Raw genomic sequence first — 19,236 nt, forward strand, 5'->3', positions numbered from 1 at the left:
AGGTTGGTTTTTTGCTGTCACACTTTGCAAAGCAAGAAGAAGTTAGAGATTGCTGGTTTGTGGGTCATGAACTTAGTTGATTCGGCTGCATTTTTGGTAACTAATGGAAGGATTTTTTTCTTTGGAGAAAAAAAAAAGATTGCTGGTTTATGGTTTTGTGTCCATCAATCAGGTGAAAGTGGTGATCTTCTCAACGACTGGAGAACGTGCAGCTCCATTTTTTAGGAAAGCAGCAAAAGACTTTTGGGATTATGCAGCCTTTGGGCTTGTACTTTGGCGTGAAGAAAATGCTACGTTATGGGAGGGCATGTATGGATAACCCTGCTTCTTATTTTGTTTAGTTACTAATTTCTGCTACTGTAGATAAGGTAACACCTTGGCAAACTTGCAATGGGTTCTCTCCTAGTATTTTAACTCAAAGTGTTATAGCAAGCCAATCAAAATGTGAGATAGCCTGGTGGAAGTGATGAACCTTAAATGTTTGTTGCTCTGAATCGTCTCATCCCAGAGGAGTGATCAGCCATAAGCCCCCCTAGCCCTTGAGAAATCCACAAATTTTTGCCTGGTAGTTTTTAACACCTGCACATCACTTTTACATAGTCCTATCATTGTATTGCACTTTTTGGGTACTTAAATTGCACTTGTGCAAGAGACTAGGGACCACTGTAGCACACTTGGGAGCTCAAGAAAAAGTCGTGGACTTGTGTAGCTTCTCTACTTCACAATTAGACTCTATGCCAACCCCCAAGCTAGGTCAAATGTTGCCCTTGCTGGCAGATGGGTCACCTCGCCTTGCCCTCGTCGCCAGTCTAGGCGAGCTCTCGCCACCTGGGGGACCTACGCGTCACAGACACTGTCTCTCACCACCTTGGGTACCTGCACTGCGACCCTCCGCTCTCTACCTCCTGTTTCTGCCTCTGCCAGTCGGCCCTGTGCTCCCTGGTGTACAGTTCTGCTCCCCTGGTATATAGTGTCCCAACCCCGGGCTAATGGCTGAACCATCAACCAGAAGCCACTCCCACCCTTACTTCATCGCGCATTGGGCCGGCTTCCGTCTTCACCCATGTCCTTGAGTCTAACTTGAGAAAGGCAAGAAGTAGCCCAAGCCAAAAATGACCAGATTGAGCAAGGGGAATTGAAAAAAGTGCTCGACAAGATTGATGCCCAGGTCAATGCAAGTACAGAATCAAATGGACGTGGTGTGCTTACGAGAGACCGCCTATGGCTGCTGAAATAAATTTTGACTATCCAGGAAGATGACCACGAACGGGAGATGGCAGAAATATGAGAGAAGATGGCCAAGATGAAAGAACAACAGACTAGACAGGTAGATGGAATGGAGAAAGAGATTGCCAGGCTGAATGGAGAAATACATGATTGCAAGAAGGAAGAAGGAGAACTCAGTCCCTACATCCTTTCTGAAGTTGCAGACCTCATGGTGAAGCTTCAGGAGGACATTGTGGCGACCAAAAGGGAGATTGAACAAGGATGGGCTGCAGCAGTGATAAAGAAGTTGAGGAGTGGACAGAGGTCACCAAGAGACAGAGGACACCACACATGCCCACTTATTCATGACACTAGTGAGGAGAATAAAAGAAGGGAGATTCGGGCATTACATGTGTAGGTGGTTGGGCTGCAAGAAGGGGAATTTGCCAAGGCAGACGCCACGATACTATGTTGGAAAATGGGCATAGAAGGCACTCCATATATTGATGCATGGAGAGCAGGTAAGGACACCATACGTGCCTGCCCACTACTCAAATTCGAGGACACCACCAGGTGGCAAGCATTCTTGGATCACGGAGCAGCCCTCAAAGGTGAGAAAATTTATCTTGGTAATGAGCTCACTCCCACACAGGTGGAGCGTAGGAAAATGAGCATGCCGCAGGTGCTTGAAGCCCGTAAGGCAGGAAAGTGGGCAGTTTATAGTGATGGCAAGGTCATCATCACAGATAGACGTCCCAAATAGGAACACGGCGTCTATGGGACCACACATCTGAGGATGGCAGTCTGGAACTGCAAGGGGACTTTGTGGTCAGACATTGGAGGATTCAGGGAGACTTTCACAGGATAGGACATCATCTTCTACATAGAGACACACCAAAGCCAGGAGAGGGGACTACCACATGTATCGGGATACCAGTGGGAGTGAGCTTACCGGGGGGAGACTCGAACAGCAAGAGGAGTGAGGGGATGAGGGGTTTTATTCAGAACACACTTACAACCCATGGTTAGCATAGTTAAGAAGGATGAGGAGGCCCGCTACATGTGAGTTCGGTTACAGATTACAGCCTAGAGATGCATCTATGTGGCAGTATGCTATTTCTCCGGATTCTTCACGATATGCCCCACAGGAGCGGACGGAGTCTCCATACACAGCTCTCTCCAAGGATATCACTGGCTTCTTGGGACTAGGCGAGGTCCTCTTACTTGGGGACTTCATTGCTAGGACCAAGAGTGAGCAGATATAGATGTATGATTTTGAGGACCCTATCAGGTTGCAGGTGATAGACCTCGATGGCACATGGCTACAACGTATCTCATAGGACGATGGAGCCATCACTTTTTATGGGAGATGCCTCCTACAACTTGGTTCACGCTACAGCCTTGCTATCTATAATGGGATGGCATGGTGGCGTGCATCAGGAGGGCTTACTAGTTTTCCGTGCAAGGAGCACAATCGATTTTCTTCTGGTATCGTCCAAACTAGCCTTGTTGATACCTGACTTTACCATCCCACCATGCCCGCTTGGTGTGGACCACAATCTTGCCTTCACCCTCATCTGCGCACCACCTACCTCAGCACAAGCACCGCCCATCTCACTCTACACCCAGTTCCATTTCACCCATGATTGTGATTTATCTATGCAAATCAGTGCTACCATCGTCTCTTGGATGTAGACCCATCTGCGCCCCTCACCACCCTCACCTCACAACGCATAGCACACATCCACACATCCACCATCGACAATTTTCCGCACACCCGCCGGGTCCACCGCCAAAGCCCGCAGAGGTACCATGCCTCATAACTGTTGGTATGATGACAAATGCCGTATCACACTTGCATGTCTTTTGCATGAGTTAGCTACTGGCCAAATCCGGAAGTGTGAAGCTGAACGGACTAACCGGCACCTTGCTTGCTGCAGGAAAGGAGCACATTGTCGTAAACATCACGAGGACTTATACCAACTCTTCCTGAGCGGGAATTCTTATGAGGCTTGGTGCTAGATTTTGGAACACCACTTACCCACCCCCATCACAAACCCACACATCTGGCACTCATATGCACACGCATTATACCACATACCCCACCAACCCCCCTCCCACATCCACCTCACGCACGTCCCACCACATCCACCTTCTTCACAAGAGACATGGTGATGAAGGCTAGCCATACGCAAGCTTCAAAATGGCTGATCACAGGATCATGAGGGGCTCATGGCTGAGCACCTCTCTTATGCTGGCGACATCCTGGCACCCCTCCTAGCCCATATGTTTAATAGGGCCCTCTTAAGAGGGCTTTCCTGCCACCTAGTCATCACACATTATTGCGCCTATTCATAAGGTGGGAGACCCCATGGATCCTAATAACCACAGAACCATCATGATCGGCCATACCTCGGCAAAGCTCTATGGATCTATACTTGACTCTGAGCTCAGCACACTGGCAGAGAGAGAGGGATACAAGGCTTCTCTATAAAACAGGCAGCAGAGGATAGACTCACTACAGGATATGCAGATCTAGCCTTATTATTGGAGAAGCAATGTTTCCAGGTGCATTTTCAAGAGCCAAGGATGAAAGGTTGGCTTTTTGATACCCTAGTAACCCCAACACATATGTATGCAGCTCTCTTCTGGGCACTAGATTTATCCCCGGCAGATTGGCAGTGCATAGAGCATCCTCAGAATGATGCTATCATGTATGATATGCAGCAAGCCATCTGTTCCTCACCAGATCATCCGGGCAGAGTTTGTTGCGGCTCCTATGTTGGTGGAGCCCCTGTTCCAGACAATCACTTATATTTAGAGAGTGAGGGAGATGAATCCATTTCGACTCCCCTGACCTGCACTACAGTCATCACAACATATAGCGGACGAAGGAGAGCATTCATCTTGGTATGGCACAGTACTCGCGTGGTTTCAGACACATGGATTACAGATGGACCGGCTCCCTCCATTTCAGTATGATCCAGATTCCCCATAGAGGCTTACACATGAGGATAGGAACCAGGTGATCCAATACGATCTACTGGGGCTATAAACATGTAAGACATGGATCACACCGGTAGGCCCCTACAAAGTTATAGTACTATAGAGATCATTTCCCGAGGTTCACAGCAGACGGTCTCATATAGAGACCAAGTTATCTCTTTGCCTTCATGTCCCATGCTATGAGGATAGCCATTGGCCAGCTTAGGGTATCATCCCATTCACTGAGGATAGAGATTGGTAAAGCTAAGCGGATACCCAGAGAGGACATGACATGTAGACTCTGTCAGCAGGGGTTGAGTTTGAGGAGCACTATGTTTGCTAGTGTCCAGTCTACTATGAGATCAGAGGGAGATTTCATTGTCTATTCAGAGAGGGCTTTGGACCCTTATCCCAGATCATGGAGTACCCAGAGTAGAGGTGCCTTGGACTCTTCCTATTGGAGCTTAGCGGACACAAAGAGTCACTACTCAGAGTTCATCGTCCCCAACAGCCCTCATATCATCAGTTTTTTTCAGCCTAGAGGGGTGGATAGGGAGGCACCAGAGCTCATCACAGTGTATTTGGGACCCTGTACCTCAGTGCCCCCTCGCAAGCCCATCGGAGTCACATCAGACCGGGCATGCACACTCCAGAGAGCTAGACGCCCTCATCCTGTTGGACCTCGACCACCTCCAGCTCATCAGGCTCGGATTTAGGAGATCTTGGCCCGCCATCGAGCAGCCTCATCCTCATAGCAGACTATTGACATCTCTAGCCTTCTTGTATCACCCATGATGGACATCCTGGATGGGCCCTTGCCTGACATATAGGATTGATTGCTTGTTTTTGTGTAGCTCTCCCATATCCCCTCACTTATTGTACCCTATACCTGGGATGGTAGGATCTAGATTTTTCATCTTGTATAATCTTAGAGTTTGAGATCTTAGCTTTAAGTTTTCAGCTTTAGTTTACTGTTGCTTTTTCTTATTTCATCCATGACGAGATTTCATGGATACTATGTTACACATCATTTTGGTCTTATAGACCCTTTGGGTCTTTTGAAGACGTTAATATAACTTTATTTCCATCTTTGAGCTCTTCTAGCAGCTCATAATTCCCCCTCTACTACTGCTTCGCTTCTAATTTTGTTGTGCCGGTGTTACCTTGAGGGCTTCTAAAAATTCTTTTCTAACTTTTTTTTTCCCGGAAAAACGATCCTTCTATTAGTTAATGAGAAAACGCCATAAGGCTACAAAGCTCACCTCGCAAGGAGGGATAAAAAAACACAGTGAACACCTGAGCTCCACCCCCGTGGCTGGCCGCTCTCTGGGGGGGGCTACCTAGTAGTACATGTGGGAGGTGAGAAAAGCCAAACTGGAGGCCTATAGTGCCAAGTGACATCCTCGCCCCTCGCGGTGAGGAAAGGGCCAGGCTGCCAAGTGCGGCGGAAAGCCTTGCGGCGCCCTCTCATGCGATCCGAGTCGCCCTGGAGTTTCCCCCAGTGTCCTCTCAAGGTGTGAATGATGTCCACCCAGAGGGCCTGTATGACCTCCGCCGGTGGAGTCGCCTGGCGGTCAATGGCCTCCCTGCATCGGGCTCTCCATATGTGCCAAGCCGTCATGCTGCTGATCATCTCCCATCTGTGCCCGACCCCCTCCTGAGGGGCTGCCGAAGAGAAGTCTGGCGTCGGAACCACCGCCATCGCCCTGTCAGAGACCTAGATGGTCGCACTGCCAGGGACGTCCTCATATCCAAGGGCCGGGCCGCTGTCCGTGGCCCAAGCCACCGCACCCCACGTTACCAGCATCTCACCTGGTGAGCCTGCAAAAACCATCCTGAGAGCGCGCTGCCAGACCTGCTGTGCCTGTGGGCAATCCCATAAGCAGTGCCGCTGCGACTCCTGTGCATGGCCGCACCGAGGGCAGGACGCTGGGTGTCTGCCAAAAGCTAGCCAAGCCCCCACAGCCAGTCCTCTATGCGCTGTGAGCCAGAGAAAAAGCGTCACCTTCCGGGGCCGGAAGCTGGCCCAGAGGCGCTGCCAGAAGTCCCTAAGAAAGGCAGGGGAGAGCCCCTGTCGCCGCCAATGCTCGGCCGCCGCCGGGGTGCTCGCTATCCTGTGCCTCTGAATCCGCCGCCCCAGGCTCGTTGTGTACTGAAAAAAGGGGATGCCTGGGCTGGTAGGGGCCGAGTAGGGATCTCGCCAAAACCACTCACCTGGATCCCACTGAAGGCGAATAAGAGGCCTGCTGTCCCAAGCCCATAATCTCCAAGAACAGTCCTCCCCTATCGAGGCCGGTGAGGGGTCTACATGCCACTGTCTCTGATGAAAGCCGACCACCTGCACCCTCTGAAGAATACAACCGTGGAGCCCATCCAAATCTAGTCGTGTCCTCTGAAGCTGGCCACCCTCTCCCACCTCGAAAGTGAGTGGGGCGACTCTCTCCGCTGTGCCGCAGACCGCTAGAAGGATCTCATGCCGAGTAAAGACACCCATCCACTGTGGAGGTGGAGGGTCCTGTACTGGGGTCCGCCACTCCCGAGGGATGGCCGCCTCAATGTCCTGTCTCATCAACTCTCTGCCCCTCATCCCACTGAGTCTCCTCTCCTGAGCCTCTAGAGGCAGCTGCTGAAAACATATCCAGTCGTCTAGGGACTGGGCTGGGCCGGAGCTCGACGGGCCCCACGACACGTGAGACTGCGATCCAACCATATGGCCACTGGGAAGTCGAATCAAGGGGTTCCAGATCAATGGCTGCCTCAGGCGCTCCTCATCGGTGCCCGGGGGAGTCTGGAAGAGTGACGGCCTCAGATGCGCCTAGGCCCTCAGAAGGCTAGCTGCAAAGCGCTCCTCGAAGCCAAGGCCCACTCCTCTGGATCGCTGCTCTGTAAAGATCCACCTGATGCTGGGGGTCCAGGGGCCGCTAAGAGAAGGAGTGCGGCTGAGCATCCTGGAAACAAGAAACTCCTTCCACGGCTCAGCGCCTGGCAGGAGGCCACGAACTACCAACTTGCCGAGCAAAGCTCGGCTTTGGCAAATAGGATCAACAATGCCCAGGCCGCCTCTCTCCCTCAGCTGAGTGATCACAGCCCATGCCACCTTGGCCTTGGCGGGCCGCCCGTCGCCACGTGACCAAAGAAAGTTCCTGATGAGCCTCTGCACCTGGCCAATGCACGCCCGAGAGAAGGCCCAGCAAGAAGTGATGTACCACATGGTAGCAAGCAGAACCTGGTTGGCCACAACTACTCGGCCAACCAGAGATAAACGAGCGGTACTCCAATACAGAAGCTTCTTCCGAATGCTCAGAAGAAGGGGGGCTATCTGCTGCTCCGGAGATATGTCAATGCCCACATAGCATCCCAAATAACGCACTGTAGTGCCGGGGGGCAGCCACTGAAAACCATCAACTGGCCTCCAAGTCGGGGGGGGCATAGAACTGACCCACAACCCACACGACTTGTGCCAGTTGATCAAAGCGCCCGAAGCTCTGCAAAACCTGTCCATGGCTGAGGCGAAGCGGCGGAGGTTCTCCTCACCTCCCTGAAGATAGACAGCAGTGTCATCCGCAAACTCCGAGTCGTCAAAAAAGTGCTCATGGCCTCCGCCACAAAAAGAAAAAGAAAGGGCGCCAAGGGGCACCCCTGCCGCACCGAGCGCGAGAGCTGGAACCTCTCTCCGCGCACGCCCTGTATCAGCACCTGGCTATGAGCCGATGTGTAGAGTGCAGAGACCCCGCGGATCCATTGAGGGGGGAAGCCCATCCTCTCCATAGTGCCTTCCAAGAAGGCCCAGTCCACCCGATCATATGCCTTCTCGAAGTCGAGAAGGAGCACTGCCAGATCCTCCTGCCGAAATCTAGCGAAAGCCGTAGCCTCCCAGAAAGAGAAAATGTTATCCAGAATGCTCCTATCCTGGATGAAGCCTGTCTGCGTGGAGTGGATGATGTCCGGAAGGTGAGGCTGAAGCCGCCTGCTGATCGCCTTAGCTAGGACCTTGTAGGCCGTGCCTAGCAAGGTGATCAGTCTCCACTGTCTAATCTCCAGTCTGTCTCCTCCCTCTTTGGGGATCAAGTGAATCAACCCCTCTGCCATGCTGTCCGGCATGACTCCCGACTCCATAATCTCCTGGAATGCCAATCTGAAGCCCCTATGTAAGAGGCCCCAGTACCTCTGGAAGAAAGCCACTGAGAGACCGTCCTCTCCTGGGCATTTGCCCCGAGGTAATGCCTGAAGAGCCTCCTCCAGTTCCGTATCCGAGAAGGGGGAGAGAAGGGAGTGCTGCAAATGGGCCGGCACAACCGGTCTCGTGAAGCTCCAGACTGCCTCCCGAGCCTCTCTCACCCTGTCATCTGCTGGCTCAGCAGAGAGAAGATCCCTGTAAAAATCTGTGGCTATCGCCCGAACCCTGGGGGGATCCACCACAACCTGGCCATCAGCCTGCCGAAGACGCCTGAGACCCTCTCGTCTGAAGCGAGGCCCTGTCGCCTCGAAGAAATCTCGAGTCACTCTGTCTCCAGCCTGTGTCCAAAAAGAAGCCCGAGCATGGAATCGGAACTCCACCCTCCTCTCCTCGATGGATGTGATCTCAGTGTGAGCTGACTCCATCTGCTCTGAGATCCAAGGGCTCATAGGATCCCTCTCCTGGAGTCTCTGGAGGGACGCTAGACTCCTCCGTAGGCTCCTCTCCTGCTCTCTGAAGGCCTCCAGACGGTCCAAGGCAGCCTGTCTGAGCATCCGACTGATCTCCTGCAAGCCACTGGCAAGATCACTGGCTGCCGATCCTCTCCTGAACTGCAGCTCCTGCCAGACCTGCTCAACTTTGATCGCAATCTCGGGCTCCTCTATGAGACAATCTGGAATTCGGACGCTCTGGCCCCTCTCTCCTCTCGTAGGGTCCTCGATCTGGAGAAGCACTGGAAAGTGGTCTGAAAACGAGGAGCTTGCAAGTATGCCCACAGTGCCACCTCTATCACAAGCCCACTCATCAATGTAAAACCTGTCGATGCGGGAAACGTTAACTCCTGTGGCCCGTCTATCCGAGCGCGAGAAAGATAGACTCCCCTGCAACCTGCCAAACTCCGGGAGAGTCCACGGATCCTGGCCTCTCACCTGCAGCACTAGTTCCTCCCAGGCAGCGAGCTCCGGCCCATGAATGGTCTCCTGGCTGCCCCCCATCCTGTCCTCTGCATCCTCCAGCATGTTGCAATCCCCTCCTAGGCACCAGTGGTCTGCCAGGGGGAGGGACTGCCTAATGGTGCTCCAGAACTCGGCTCTCCCGGTCGCCCCATTAGGGGCGTAGAAGTTGAGGAAGCCAATGCGGTCTTCCCCAACCCGAAGGATGATCCACTGCGCTCGACCCTGGACCAGAGTGCCAGGGTCCACAACCTCGGATAGAAGCTGCTCGCTGACTGAGATGCATACTCCACCCTGGTTCCCCTGGGAGCCATATGCCGGTGACCAAAAAGTGTGACTCCTGCCTGGCAAGATCTTCCCGCAGGTGCGGGTACGCCCGGCAGAAAGGTGGTGCTCCTGGATGAAAAGGATATCTATGGGTCCTCCAACGAGAGCCCTCTGGATCTCCTGGCGAAGTCTGCCCCGACCAATGTAGCAGCGATGTCCACCGAGACCCTGGATGTTCCATGAGAGGATCCTCATGGATGAGCTATGGCAAGTGAAGCAGCCGCCACTGGCTCACCCCTCTCAGCCGGCCCGGATGATCTGCCCTCCACTCTGTGAGTCTTGGGCGCCGGCTTGGAGGGAGAATAGTCACTGTCTGTCCGGGTGCGGAGTCTCTCCAAAAAGAGGGTGACCTGTCTCTGTGTCCAGCCCCACTCCGCCTTCGCCTTGTCCAGGGCATAGGCGTGAGACCAATCCTCTGCATATATGTATCTAAAGGTAGGCTGCACCCTCGAGGCGGCATGGAGGAGAATCAGTAGCACCGCCTCAACTAAGGTGTGGACCGGATCCGCCCGCCAATCTCCTATACCAAACAAGCTCATGCGGGCTGAGTGTAATCGGGTCTGCAATAGGTTTGTGAGCCCCAAGTCACTGAAGTGGTGAGAAAACTCCAGTATCTGATCACGCAGAACTTCCTCTACAGAGTTGCAATCCCATGCTGTGTCGGGGGCAACACTGAGAGGAAAGGAGAAGGCCACCATGCTGCTCACCACTGAAGGAGAGCGAGAGGGATGTGTTGGAAATAAGTGCACACTAGGTGTACTATTTCTAGTCTAGTTTCACTTAAGTCTTTGTGTCTTGAGTCTAGTGCCATGTGGCACCTCTACATTCATCCCATAAGTCAATCTACTCAATCTTGTACTTCTCACCTATATATTGTAGGTGTCACATCAATGAAAGTATCAATCTTGTGTCTTGTCTACACTCATCTCAAGGTAACTCTTTGTCTTTCATTTTTTTGTTTTGTTCTTGTTCCATTTCTAGTCTGCTCTAGCTTTCATGTTTCTCTACATGGTATCAGAGCAAGTTTTTAGGGTTTCCCTGTTTTTCTTATGAGCTTTCGCCATTCTCTCCAAGTTGTCCCACTCAACTCAGCGCAGCCCATCTGTTGCCCTGCGTAGATCTGCACATGTTGTGTAACTTGACTTGCATTTGTTGTCCAACGTCGCCTCTCAAGCTGCACGTGCTGCCCAGCACATTCTGAACCTTCTGTCCGCCAGCTTTTGCTGTCCGCCGGCCTGTTTTCCAGTTGCTGCTGCTGGCGCTTCATCCTCTACAGGTTGCGCATCACTCCATACCTGCAGCTACTGTCGGCTTCCCTCTCTGGATGAGCAGTACTTGAGCCGTATTACACCTCTGCAGCAGTCTACGTCTATCTGCTGGAGGCGGTGTTTCTTCATCTACAGTCTACGCATCAGGCAGTTCAGTCCTCTTGACGAATCTACAAGGTACTGTGCATTGTCTCCTTCAGTTTGCTGGTCAGTCCTTTTTCTATCCTCATATCTGCAAACTGCTAGTTCCTCATGCTTCGATGGGCTGTCACATGCTATGGCCCTGAAAAGTGGTGAGAGAGCCGGCTTCTAAAAACAGTTTGGATCTCTTCTTTCATTCAATCTTGTAAGGGAATAGACACTGCCCTTGCATTTTAGCAAGAGGTAAGACCTTCCCACATGGCCTCTTCTACTCATTCTCTCATGTCTATCGACAAATTCAATGGCTCCAACTTTCATACTTGGCAAATCAAAATCAAGTGCCATCTTATGAAAGAAGGTCTTTGGGACATTGTTCACCATGCTGCTCCTGAAGATTCCGACATTGAGCAAGTTATCACTTATGCTCCCACTGCTAAGAATGACAAAGCCTATGCTATCATCCTGCTCGGTCTTGGAGATGATTACATTCATCACATCTCCGACATACAGTCTGCTTCTCGAGCATGGATCACTTTGGATACCCTTTTTGGACCCCGCTCTAAAAATTCTAAGATTGCACTTATGATCTCATTCTTTGATCTATATATGCAGGAGGGAGCTACTATAGCCTCTCATGTCAATTATTTTCGCAGTCTTATGGTTCAGCTTGCTTCAGTGAAGTCCCCCATCTCCGAAGATATTGCTATTGCTGTGCTTCTCAAAAGCTTACCTGACACCTATGCTACTCTTGTCACTACCTTCAAGTATCACAATAATCCTACTCTTGAAGGTATCATCAATGCTCTCCAAGAAGAGGAAAGAACAAAACAACAAAAGGTAATTGACACTGCATTTTTAGCAAAGAAAGGAGGATCTAAGGTAAGAAAGCCTTGCACCCATTGTGGAAAAACTAATCATTTGGAGAAGGACTGCTTCAAGGCTCATCCATGCACCATTTGTGGCCGTGATAATCATCGGGAAAAGGATTGCTACTCTAAAACCTCTACATCAGCCCCTGCATCTGCCTCAGCACATGTTGCTGCAGCATCTACAACAGCAGATCTTGCTGTTCATTCCTCACATGATGAGGAATGGGCTTTCTGATTACTTCACCTTTCTTGTCTACCACTTTGACCACCGATGATGTAGGTCAAGGGGTTCTAGTGTCTTACTCATTATGCTTTTTGACCTCTCTCTTGTCCCTACCCAAGAGGCAGCGATTGCCCTTGAGGAGGGGTTGTCTTCAAGGTCCATCTGTTTGTCTACAGTCAGTCTTCTGTCTATCTAGTCTTGTCTGTCTATCTATCTGTTGTCTGTCTATCTGTCTATCAATCTGACTGTGTCTTGTTTTAGATCCATCTTGTCCCTACCCTTGTGGACCCATATGAGGATATCACTTGAGGAGGGGTGTCTCAGGATTTTTTTTGTCTCTCATGTCTTGTCTCTCAGTCTATGAGTCTTTATGTCTATCTTCTAGTCTTGTTTTTTTTTTGTCTTCCTCCTAGTGTCCACTTAAGGAGGGTGTTGGAAATAAGTGCACACTAGGTGTACTATTTCTAGTCTAGTTTCACTTAAGTCTTTGTGTCTTGAGTCTAGTGCCATGTGGCACCTCTACATTTATCCCATAAGTCAATCTACTCAATCTTGTACTTCTCACCTATATATTGTAGGTGTCACATCAATGAAAGTATCAATCTTGTGTCTTGTCTACACTCATCTCAAGGTAACTCTTTGTCTTTCATTTTTTTGTTTTGTTCTTGTTCCATTTCTAGTCTGCTCTAGCTTTCATGTTTCTCTACAGGATGGCACACCACGCAAACTCGCAAGGGCGCGACCAGTGTCTCGAACGGGCCAGCATCCAGCTGGAGGCACCTGAAAAAACCGTAATCCACTGGTAGCTCCATCACTCGCGGGGGCCCCCCAGGGGAGGCTGGAGAGAACTTTGTGGCGGGCGAAGCTAGGATCGCCATCTCCACCGGCCCGGAGTGGCGGTGGAACAGCCGCTGGACTGAACTCTGGCCTACCCAGCTGCGTTGCCCCGGGGCAGTGGGTGGTCTGGCGAAGTATCCTGGAGAGGCCGAGGGAGGGATGGGGGCTCGCGGCGAGGAGGGGGGAGAGCAAGGAGAGGATGGAGAGGCATCTGCCAGAGGATAGGTGTCAAGGGGGGCCGCCGGGGGAGGCGGGAGGGGGGGGGCTGGGGGGGGGGGAGAGGGGGGGGTGGAAGGAGTGCTCTCCGGGTGAGGGGAGGGGGAGCCGGGGGTCGCAGAGTGCGGCCCGGGATCCTCAGGAATCTGCTCCAACGAGGGGGCGGGGCCCCCTGCGGGGGGAGGCGGGAGCGGGGTCTCCACGTGGGAGGCTCCACCAGCGGCCTCAACGGGCACTGAGTCTGAATCCTCGTCCATCGGGGTGGGACCTGCTGGCCGCCTATCCCTGACTGGAGCATAAGTGCGGGTAGGTGTACGCCAGCCGGAGTCGCCTGTCCGCCAGCCTGTGCTGCGTGCTGGCATCTGCGACGGTCCCTGCGGGCCGGGCGTTTCCGCCGGCGAACCTCCTGCCATCCGCCAGCCTCCTGGGTCTGCGCGGCATCCTCCGCCGGGGCCTGCTCGTCAGATGATGGCGCCTGCTGTGGCGAGCCAGGGGTGGATGTCCACCCCTCGGGTCTCCTGCAGGGGGTCCAGAGGCGGCATAGCGTGAAGGATGAACCCCCTTGCGGGGACAGGCGCGTGCAAGATGGCCCATCTCCCGACATGTGTAACACTGGCCGGGGAGGCCCGAATACTCCACGCGCTGCATCAGATGTCCTCCAGAAAGACAAGGGAGGAGGATCGTCTTCGGGAGGGACTCCGGTGACGGAACCACAACACGAATGGCCGAGAGTCCTGCTGCCCGAGCAATCACTGAAGCCGCTGTCTGAGGCGTCTCCACCACCTGCCCGAACGCCTTGCCAATGGATGACAAGAGGGGCAAGTACTCCCTACGGAGTCCAGGAAAGCAGATAGTGACGGGGAAACCTGTCGCGCCTGCTCTAGCGGGTCAGAAGCGGGGTCGAAACCATGAGTCCATCGCGCTAGGAACGCCCGGGATGAGCGGAGGGCAATGGGGCTCTGAGCCAGCACCATCTGAGCTGCCTGGGGGGACTCAAAATCCACCTGGTAGTAGCCACGTCCCAAAAAATCTACGCTGACGATCTTGGCGGGCACGCCAACAAGGCTGCCTTGCAGAAGGTCGCGAAGCTCTCTCCGCATCGGACGGCTACCCACTATCTTGCAGACCAAGGAGGAGGCCTCAAGAGCGGATACTGTGGAAACAAACAACTGAAGATCTTCAGCTGTGAACTCCAGACGGAGACCGGAATCGGTAGGGGTAGTCGGAGCGGCTTCCATGGAGTCCTCCAGAGGGAAAAGGCCAGAAACCGGGGTCGCCAACGGGAGGGACACAGCCCTGCGAGGAAAAGGAGAGGCGGAGGGCTACAGGATAGCGGGGGCGGGGCGGGGGCGGGGGGGGGGGGGAGGGGGGAGCTGAGGCGGGGGGAAGCTAGCGGTGGGGGGAGGGGCGAGACGGAAGGGGAGGAGAGGGAGAAGGCGGTGGGCGAGGGGGTAGAGAGGCGGGGGAAGAGATGTCGGGGGAAGGAAGCAAGCGGGGGGGGGGGGGGGGGGGGGGGGGGGGGGGGGCGTGGAAGGAGGCGGAGGAGGAGAAGGCGGGGGAGGAAGCGAGGAAGGAGGCGGGGGAGCGATGGCGGGGGAGGATGCGAGGCAGAAGGCGGGGGAGAGATGGCGAGGAAGGGCGCAATGAAGGAGGCGGGGGAGAGGACGGAGGAGAAAGCGGGGGACTGGCGGGGGGGAGAGGGGGGCGCGACGGCGAGAAGCAGCCGGGGGGGGGGGGGGGGGGGGGGGGGAGGGGGGGGGGGGGAGACGGAGCTCGCAGGCGAAGTCGTCAGTCGTTGTACTCTCCTAACTTAAATTCTTTTCTAACTTGTTCTAGCTTTGGTGTATGTATTCTATAATATGCTAATTTCCCTATGAGAACCTTGAGTTGAAATGAGCTTTGAAAAGAACATGTTCTCTCCATGTTTTGATGTCTCAACTAGAATATTTCTTCATGTTTTGGTGACTGCATTTCCCAATAGGATCATCGCTTGACGAAATTCGTTCGTCGAGGCTTCCCAATATCTATCAAGGACTAACCAATGTTATTCTTGGATGCATGAAGGAGCATAATGGAGTCATACCCAATATTCACACTAAGGGTAATCCAGTGATAAAATCCATGCTTATGCATTCCCAACTTTCTTGGTGTACTCTGTCAGCCTTGAACTTTTGGCATATTATAAGCATTGACGAACATACTGCAATAAATCCTTCTTAAGCCTCTACCAAAAGAAACTTTTCTTTAGAGCCATGAAAGTCTTTACATACCCAGGGTGTTCCGCTATAGAGCTGTCACATGAGCCTCATTCAATAATCTTCTCTTCAAAATATCCTTTCTTAGGAACACATAGCTGGTCATTGAAGTACAAGAAGTCATCCTCTAAGCAAGGCAATGATCAAGAAAGTGTAAGAAGTTTTTACCTAGATATTATGGACCATTTGTGATTACACGGGAGGTTGGCTTATGAACTTTTACTTCCATCATATCTGAGAATCCACAAGGTCTTCCATGTTAGTCCCCTCCCTCAGATCACCCCTGGAGTGGTTCAGATCTACTCCTTCAGATCGGTCTACCATGAGTCCAGGTAATCAAGGATAATTCTGGTCCAAGTTGTTTAGCTAAGTACAACTGAAGAAGCTATCAAGAAATCTGTTTCTCACGGATGCCTCTTTGTATCGGAAGCTGGTTGGTTCATTGATCTAGTTGCTAAACACCAGATTGGACTTGAGCTTTTCCGTGGGGCTGTTGAGCTCATTCATGTAGATGGTGTTGAAGTCTCATTGGGACGCAAGATTGCGGATCTTGTGGTATCTACAAGGTACGAAGGATCTTGGACTCTTCTACACAGGAGGGGGATTGATGGATGGAGTCAGACTCCAAGGATGGAGTGACTCAGATTGGAGAGGAGATCCAGACACAAGGAGATCCACATCAGGCTACAGTTTTACCCTCGGCTTAGGAGCAGTTTCATGGAGCAGTAAGAGGCAGCCAACTATTGCCTTATCATCGACAGAGGCAGAGTACCAGGCTGCTTGTGGTGCTGCTTGCGAGATTGTGTGGCAGCGGAGGTTGCTTGGCGAGATTGGGTTTCCACAGAAGGAGCCCACAGTCATCCAGTGTGATAACCAGAGCTGTATAGCTATTGCTCGGAACCCGGTCTTCCATGCCCGGACCAAGCACATGGAGATACAATATCACTTTGTATGTGAGAAGATCTTGGCTGGTGACATCTTGCTTCTTTATTGTTCGACGGAGGACAATGCGGCGGACCTTTTCACGAAGTCTCTACCTCAGGCTATGCTCCGGCAGCACTCCAGCTCCCTGGGTTTGGTTCCACATCCAAGAGCTGAGAGGGGGTGTTAGCAGTCATCTCCTGTCTGTATATTTACACTAGGGCCTCTGTTGTGGGTGTGCCCTCCTGGATTAGGTGTTTTCTCATTTTTCCCCACCCTCCATATTTTTCCCTATTTTTTCTGTTGTGGGAGGCTGTCCTGTGCATGTCGGCTACCTTTGTATGCTGGCCGACTGTGCAGGACTGTGTGCTTTGACACTGGCCGACTGCTCCGGCTTCTCCACAACTCTCCTTGAGTGCTGGCCGACTGGAGATGTAGCAAGTTGGGTGTCTTTATGGCTATTGTCAGCTGCCTTTTGTGCTGGCCGACTAGCTGATGGCCCCATGGCCCCCCACACTTTGTATTCAAATTTCAGGATTTTCTTGTGTATATACAGCAGAGTTACACGCCTCTCTCTCTCCTTCTCTATTGCTGTATTTTTCTGCAGTGCACTTGCTCTTGTGTTCTTAGATTTTGTCTTCATCTCTGCTGCATGTTCTGACACAAGCACTGCAGGCCCCACAGCTTCACATCAGAATATGTAAAGTTCCCCACAACTTCATGTTAAGTTTCCATACCCGGACTAGTAGTCCTGCAAGGACTAGTAAGCCACACCCACCCTACCTTCATCGCACGAGGATCAACAACCTCCACCCCAAGGGCGTCATACTTGCACTGGAAGGGCATTGTCACAATTCTCAAGGGCATTGTCATAAGGGGTGTACAGGTTCAAGCAAGGTAAACACAAGCAGTTAAGAAGCATGAGGAAAATTAGGCATGCATTAGGTGAATCTTGAGCATTTAGCCCATGGAAATTAGGTCCTCAAAGGAGTACCTCAGTGACTTCCGGGGAACAGGAGGTGCAGCCTCAGTTAGGTGCCTTGATTAACCTTTGAAACCGGCCTTGACGGGCGGTGAAACAAACACTCGCACATAAAACACTTCAACGCCATTGAGGACCTAGAAAAGGAAAACAAACAGGGGGAGCTAGAGTGCTCCTACAAATAGTACACGGACACCGATTGGCCCCAAAACGCAGTGGCGCCCCTTGCGGTATTTCTTTAATTGATTATAAGAGCTTTGATTACAATATAAGGCTAATAACTCAGCCGTCCCAGTAGAACTCCTGAAGCCTGCAAAGAACCTGCATCATGGCTTCTTGTCCACTCGGCATCCACAAACAAGTCCAGCCATTGTTCGCATCGAAAGACTCGTCTCACATTGAGTCTGCATACAGAAGCTTTCTCCCATGATCAAGGCTGCCACAACCATCCATAGCCTCTCACACTATGAACAGCATCACACCCTGACACATCCAGTGCTTCTGCATCACTACACAGACTCCCAAACTGTCTCTCAAAAGAGAACTCGTATCATAGCACAGCATACTATACAGTCGACACACCCGTACCAACCCTCTCTACCTTCCAAGGGTACTATCCATCTCTGTCACGGAATTCCCTGTCCCCTGTCCAATCAGTAGCAAGGCTGTACCATACATGTGTCCATTCTTGTACCTTCTGCCTGCATGTGACCTATCTCCTGGAGAAACCCAAAAACATGTTTTCTCGAGAAACCTATGACCTATTTCCACATGAAACCCTTAGGCCTGTTTCCCTTTGAAACTTCTGTCCTGTTTCCATACAGAACCATTCATGGCACCATTCAACAACAGTGCCAACAACAGCATACAACTAGTTACCTGTTCCCTCTTGAAACATCTGGCAACATAGAGATGCCCATAACTATGGGTCCCTCTGTTCCTTTCTAGCAGGAAGAAAACAATCTGCTCCATGAGCACGCAGCCATGCGAGCTTGCATCACTCCCATGCCAAGAAACATAACCAAGTGACCTGTACTTGCAGCCCAAAACCCAAGCACATAGCTGAATTTGCAGCCAAACAAAAACAGCACATAAACTGTCCCAAAACAGTCCATAAACTGTCCCAAAACAGTCCCGAACCCAAAGCAAAAAGAAGCTGAAAGTTCCATCAGTTGAACGCCATTGACATGATGTCTATGTTCATGAATAACCAGCCCCTGTCCACCTTTGAGTCCAAAGAAACCAGCCCCTATCTACTTTTCAGCAGAGGGAGAGAAAAAGAGAGAGAGAGAGAGAGAGAGAAAAAGCAGTACTGGCTGTCCCCACATGTACGCCCCTGTTTCTCCTGCAGTCCCCTCTTTCCAAGAGAGCCTCTCATGCCCTGTTCAGTCCAGCACCTCTGCAGTCCATCCACGTGGAGTCCATGCCGACAGTCTCTGCGCCAGCTCTATCCGCCTCCAGCAGCCCTGTAACTGCCTGCGCATCTTTTTACCAGGAGGGAGGAGAGACCCACGCTCTGTTCAGTCCTTGCCCGACTGTCTTCTCCTCCACACAGCCGACTTGTACCTGCAGTTCAGCCCTCGTGCATCCTCCACGCAGCCGACCAGCCTGTTTTCTCTTCTCCTCCGACCTCTCCCCAAAAGCGAGAGAGAGAAAGAGGCGCACTTTTCCCCAAAAGTAGAATAGCCTCTAAATATTACCTAGGGGCCTCCAGAGATTTGAAAACCTTTAAAACATTAATTTTTTTTGGCCACCAAAGGTTATAAAACCTTTTTAATTAATGTCTCTTTGCCCCTTTTCACACATGGGGTTGTCCACACATGGGCTTACTTTTTGACTCCAACCTGATGCCATTTACACTGTCCACCATGTCCCC

General features: G+C 51.9%; 1 protein-coding gene across 1 annotated transcript in view; it reads left to right on the top strand.

Annotated features, from left to right (window-relative positions):
- The window catches only part of LOC147631280 (DNAJ heat shock N-terminal domain-containing protein), a 93,156-nt gene that overhangs the window by 43,506 nt on the left and 30,414 nt on the right, over nt 1-19,236 (top strand). Inside the window, exon 12 of the mRNA XM_086809631.1 lies at nt 173-309. Within this exon, the coding sequence (XP_086665757.1) occupies nt 173-309 (137 nt within the window). The remainder of the gene's footprint in view (nt 1-172; nt 310-19,236) is intronic.

The sequence above is a fragment of the Cibotium barometz genome, chromosome 15, assembly GCF_041138505.1.
Source record: "Cibotium barometz isolate CiBa-2024 chromosome 15, ASM4113850v1, whole genome shotgun sequence".
NCBI lineage: Eukaryota > Viridiplantae > Streptophyta > Polypodiopsida > Cyatheales > Cibotiaceae > Cibotium > Cibotium barometz.